Source organism: Petaurus breviceps, unplaced genomic scaffold, assembly GCF_028583685.1.
Source record: "Petaurus breviceps papuanus isolate PSGF00001 unplaced genomic scaffold, PetGlider_PUasm1.0 37, whole genome shotgun sequence".
In the NCBI taxonomy this organism is placed as follows: Eukaryota; Metazoa; Chordata; class Mammalia; order Diprotodontia; family Petauridae; genus Petaurus; species Petaurus breviceps.
This window is the reverse complement of record NW_027186296.1, coordinates 35,103,199-35,109,198: the sequence shown is the minus strand read 5'-3', so window position 1 is coordinate 35,109,198 and position 6,000 is coordinate 35,103,199. Positions and strand designations below refer to the sequence as shown.

The window sequence follows — 6,000 nt, the reverse complement described above, 5'->3', positions numbered from 1 at the left end:
CACGCTACATTACGGTACCCTCTGTATGCGCCGTTCCCCCCCCCCCCGTGAAACGCATGCCGAGCTCCGAGCTGCATCCAATCAGAGCTGCAGCAGCGAGCGCGTCATCCTGTTCTTCCCCAGTGATTTGCTTGCTGGCGCCATTGAGAGCAGTGCCACGGAGGAGAGCTGAGGCAGGACAACATAAGCCCTCCCCTGAAAATAAGCCCTCTGGTGTTTTTCTTTCCAAAATAATGGTGTCTTCCAAAAGACAGTGTCTTATTATTGGGGAAACACGGTAGCAGGGCAAGTCACTTAACCTCTGTCCGATTCAGTTTTCCTCATCTGTAAAATGGGACCTCCCATGGTTGCTGTGAAGATCAAATGAGACAATATTGATGAAGCACCTTGCAAGCCTTAAGTGTTGGCTCTCATGACACTCCATCTCCTGTCTTCATGCCTTTGCAAAGGCTGCCTTCCATGCCAGAAATGCATTCTCACTTGATCTTTGCTCAAGGCCCCTTTTTCAGCATTTTGCTTTACTCCACTCCACTCTCTGCCCACCTGCTATTGCCTTTCCTTGTATTTATTTTGAATATTTTTCTATATGTGCATGTTTATTCCCCCTGGCCTGATTATATAAGCATTTTGAGGTTAATAGCAGTTTCCTATTGTTTTTTTAATTTCTATCCCCTAGCACAGTCTCTTACTCTTAATATATACTTGTTGATTGATTGATTATGTCAGTTGATATACAGCGTCCTTGATGGATGAGCATCCTGATTTTACTTGAATAGTTCTAGTGGGAAGCAACTTGCTACAGTACAAGGTGACACAAATAATTTGGTGTTGTATGTGCTGGCTCCTGGTGATCATCATGTTATTTTTCCAAGTGCTTACACACTATTTGTTTAATATCCTGTTCCAGAATTATATTAGAGATTGACGTCAACATTGAGTATAATTTAAAAGATCAACTTTTTCTCCTTTTTGAAAATTGGGACTTTCCCCCCCTCCTATTCTGAGTAACTTCTTAAAGATTAACAACAGTAGACTTGAGCTCATAAAAAGATTACAAGTGGGGCCTCTGAGATTGTAAATTTTCTGAGATGTAAATTCCTTCAGAGGTCTGAGATTTAATTCCTCTGGAAATGGAAACTTAAAGTCATTCAAAGTGGTTTGAGGACAACTTACAATTCTCTCTTCTATCTTGGGCTACAATTTCTTCTTTGTGTCATTTCCTATCTTATTTATAATTTGAAGACTGTTCTTTTTGGACAAAATGGAATAAAAATAGAAGAGTAGTTCTACATTTTCTCTATAGATTATAGGCTCCTTGAGGGAAGGGACTGTATTTTGCCTCTTTTCCTATCCTCTGCATTTAAGCACATTGTCTATCATGTGCCTGAAAGAAATAATTTTTGTGAAAGTGCTTTGTAATAAATAATGTGCTTTATAAATATGAGATATGTCCTGTGTGAATTATAATTGTAATCACCTCTCTATTGTGCTTTTTTCTCCTTCCATAGGGAAATGTCTTTTTTTGTCATACTTAGCATTATTTAAGAGCTGTTTGGGGCTCTAGTCAGGTTCCAAATAGAAGCAGTTTCTGAATCCTTTAATTCATTTCCAGGAATTCTTTTCAAGAGTGCATCTCTCAATCATTTCCAATGAAGATGGGAGCTGTTGGCTCAGCCAAAGGATAGATATGTTCAGGCTCATATTTTCCTTCTGGCCAGAGCCAAAAGCTTAGATTTCCCACTGGTCTGTCTAGTTTTTTTTTTCTTGGGTTACTAGGCCAAGTGGATATTTGAGAAGCTGACATTCTAGTGTTAGGGAAGGCATTTAAAGAGCAGAAAGAATAGCTGGTTGCCTATGTGGTCCAATTTGAGGGGTGCTAAAGATATCTTCTTGAAGACCTATAACAATGCCAGAAACTGTACATCTTTAGAGTGTCATTCTAGGGACTTTGGAAGCCTCTCCCCCTTTAAAATAGTTGAAGGGTCCATAATGAAAATGTACTTCTATTCCGTCAAGTCCTTATAAACTAGCACTGGGTATTGCCCACAGCCTCTGAAGGAATACTGCAGTGCATTCCTGATATAAGAACCAAAAGTCTGGTAAGCAGATGATTGGAAGAGAAGGTGAACCAAGAATAAACTTTACCTGAAGGACCTTTGATATGGTGGTTTGTGGGGATAGCATAATTAGGAGGAAGAAGAGAGGGCTATAATGGAATAAAGCTTGGCATCATTGAACACTCCATATTGATGGCCATTAAGTTCGATCTTCTTGGCTTGGGGGGACTTAAGAAAAAAAGTGGTTCTGGTAGGAGTGACTGTAGTTATATATTATACATGTTATACACATTATCCTCTCCTCAAAGAGTACTGGACTCAGAGCCAAGACACCCAAGTCCTAATCCTGGCTCTGCTAGGAACTTTCTCTGTGATGCTGAGCAAGTCTTATGACTTCTCTTAGTCTTAGTTTCCTCATCTGTAAAATGGGGATAATACTCGGTCCTATTCCAAAAGGGTATATAAATCTGAAAGCTTCTTGAGGGCAGGGACCGTTTCATTTTCATATTTTTATTTTCAGCTCTTAGTATAGTGCTTGGCACATAGTAAGTGCTTAATAAAGTCTTTTAATTAATTAATTAATTCATCCATTCATTAAATGACATATGAAAGTATTTTGAAAAAGTTCAATGCAATGTATAACCTATATCAGACTGCATGCTCTCTTGGGGAAGGGGAGAAAGGAGGGATGGAGAAAAAAAATTTGGAACACAAAATTTTGTAAAAGTGAATGTTGAAAACTCTTTGCATGTAATTGGAAAAAAGAAAATACTCTTAAGTGGGGGGGGAAAGTACAATGCAAACCTAATGTATCATTGTTTTCAGAGGTCAGCTCAATTTACATTTTTCTTAATTCAATGGGCAAAATCACTGAAGCATTTTGGATATGGGAGACAACACTATCTTTGGTCATCTGCCCACTGAGTTCTGTGCATTATAAGATTCCCCTCTCATTGATTTAGGAATTCCTGCTCTGATCCCACTTGAAATAATGGCAAAAGCCCAACTTGCACAATTTCAGGCATTGGTGCATGTCGTTGAATCAAGGCTTCGTTCTGTCTCTAACAAATCATGTGACCTTTGGGAAGTCACTTCAATTTCTCAAACCTAAGTTTGAGGGGTATCTGTTAAAGGACACAGTAACTGGTGCCCTAAAGACTTCATGGGGAGCAGATGAGATAATGGTTATAGAATGTTTAACACAGTGCCTGGCACATAGTAGGCTATCCTCCTCCTCCTCCTCTTCATTCCACTTTGCAACTGTTGTTTTTCTGGCTCTCAACTCCACAGAACACGATTCCCCTCTCAGGTTAAGCTCATCCATCACCTTTCATCTCACCACTAACTCAAGCCTGGACTGATATCACCTCCTTCAGCCTCCTCTCCCCTCTGTTAGGATGACTGGAGGGTAGAATACGAAACTCCTCCCAATGCCTTCCTTTATAGGAGGCAGACCCTGGACTCTCAGCTCATTCCATATTTTATTTGCTGCTCTTCCTGGTTTCAACTTCATGGAACAAGATGCTTCAGTGCTGGGTACCCCCTGGTGTCCCATTTCTCCTCCCACTTTCCTGCTTTCTGTTGTATGTTGTCTTCCCTTACCCCCGTTAGTTTATAAGCACTTTGAGGGCAAGAACTGTGTTTTTATTAATTATATCCCTTGAACTTATCACAGTGCCTGGCACACACTAAATAAATAATTGTTGTATTAGATCATCGTGATGAAAGGTAATGTAGCATAGTAGATAGAAAACTGACCTCAGAGTCAGGAAGTCTTGGGTTTCAGGTCTTGTCTCTGGCCTGCACTGTCTGTGTAACCCAGGGCAAGTTGCTTAACTCCTCAGTGCTTGTCTAGACAATTCTCTAAGACTAAAAGTCTCAGAATAGTTGCTGATGGATATACATTGGTAGAGGACATTTCCTACCCTATTGAAATCATAAATCTAGACCACCACTACCAAAAAAGTACCTTACAGAGTTATTGCATGAAAGATTAAATGAGAGAGAATGAATGTGAAAATATTCTTTAAATGAAGAGAGCACTGTTTTAATGTAAGCTATTAAAATTCCTCTGAAAAAAATGATAGTCTATACCCATAGTATGGGGCACAAGAACAAAGACAGACTATAAAAACACTCCACGATAGTGGCACGCTAAAAGTGGAGCCCAGGGGAGTGTGTACACAGACGTACTTGTACCAGCCCAAAGTATGTGCACACAGAGCCCACAGAAGGATTCACACACAGGGCACCTACATAGGTGTATGTGGAACAACTGTGGACCCAAAGGACACACACAGACATGTACACAGAGAGGTACCAGCGTAGACTTGGGAAGGAAATTCCAAGTTGTTTGGTATAAGTCTATTGATTTTAAAATGAGGAAACTGAGGCTCAGGGAAGATATTTTTACTCAAGCTCACATGGGCTGTGGATTTGAACATACCTGGAATTTGAACCCAGGTCTATTGTTTTTCCCCTTTGCATCACCTGTAACTGGTCCCAGTGGCTCCTGAGCATTTCTAGGTCCTTGTTGGGGATGGGGGAGGAGAGAACCAGAGGACTAAAAATAGAGAAAAACAGAGACTTAGGGGGATATTTCAAGCCCTTACCTCCACTACATGTGAGGAAAATCCCGTCTGTGACATTTCCAGTCCAAAGGAGGTTTCATTCTTGTTGGTGCCTAAAGCAGAAGAAGGAGGGGAAGGTTAGGCCTGGGATGAGAGTGAGTAGATCCAGTTTACTGCTTTATAACTTCCGCAGGAGGTGTTTCTGAGGCCTGCGGCTTTGTCTAAGGGTGGCCAGCTCTTGGTGTCCTTGTCCCAAGGGCACTAACACACGAAGAGAATACAAATCTGCATAAGGGTAAGGGATGGGTTGAGTGTGTAGGGGCATCAGCTGGAAACCTTAATGCACGAAACACCTAAGGATGAGAAAAATGAGAAAGCACACTGCATGGAGCCTCAGCTTCTTTGGACCAACCCTTTTATAGGCACACTAAAACCTCAGACTTCTTCCGTGGTTCATGTCCAGAGGCCATTTCCCAATCTAGAAGCCTTCTGTGGCCTGCAGGACTGAATCAATCTGTCAGTCAACAATCCTTTATGAAGAGCTTACTGTGTGTCAGGCACTGTGCCAAGCACTTTGGAGACAAAGAAAGGCAAAAACCATGATCCGGTTTCTCAAGGAACTCACATTCTAATGGGTGGAGAATGTGAAGATAGCTATGTATGTGCAGGAGTGTAAATGGAAGGTGCTCTCAGAGGGAAGAGACTAAGAGTGGGGACCAGGGGCCAGGACCAGGAAAAGGGAAAGGCCTCTTGCAGAGGCCAAGGCTTGAGTTCAGTCTTGAAGGAAGATGGAGAATCTAGGATAGGAGGTAAGTGGGGGGGACAGCATTCCAAGCATGGGAGATGGCCAGCTCAAAGGCATGGAGCTTGGAGATGAAGGACCCAGTGTGGGATAGCTTAGCTGCATGGTAGAGAATGTGAAAAGACTCAAAAGTCAAGCTGTTAAGACTTAAATGCCACATGTAGGATTTTATATTTGATACTCTAAGTAATAGAGCCACTGGTATTAACTGAATTGGGGGTGACACAGTTGAACTTGCAGATTAGGAAAATCTCTCTGGCATCTGAGTGAAGGATGGTTTGGAGTGGGCAGAGGCTTGAGTCAGGGGGACAAATTAGAAGTCAGTCAACAAGCCTACTGTGTGCCAGGCTAAATTCTGGGGCTACAAAGGAAGGCAACGATAGTACAGGTGAGAGGTGATGACCCACAAGGGTGGCGGCTTTGTGAGTGATGAGATGTGTTGTGAAAGTTAAAAATGATAATATTCGACATCAGTTTGGACATGAATCAAATCTAGATCTTATGCTTGTTCTCAATTTGTCTCTTCAACTTTATCTCCCACTGTTGTCTTAAGTGCCTTTAGACTGTAAGC

At 41.7% G+C, this 6,000-nt stretch overlaps 2 protein-coding genes across 2 annotated transcripts in view; both read right to left on the bottom strand.

Annotated features, from left to right (window-relative positions):
• CALML4 (calmodulin like 4) overlaps positions 1-6,000 on the bottom strand; it is a 434,126-nt gene that overhangs the window by 157,573 nt on the left and 270,553 nt on the right. The gene's annotated exons all lie outside the window — the stretch shown is intronic.
• The window catches only part of ITGA11 (integrin subunit alpha 11), a 201,499-nt gene that overhangs the window by 60,793 nt on the left and 134,706 nt on the right, over positions 1-6,000 (bottom strand). Inside the window, exon 10 of the mRNA XM_069098217.1 lies at positions 4,670-4,740. Coding sequence (XP_068954318.1) covers positions 4,670-4,740 — 71 coding nt within the window. The remainder of the gene's footprint in view (positions 1-4,669; positions 4,741-6,000) is intronic.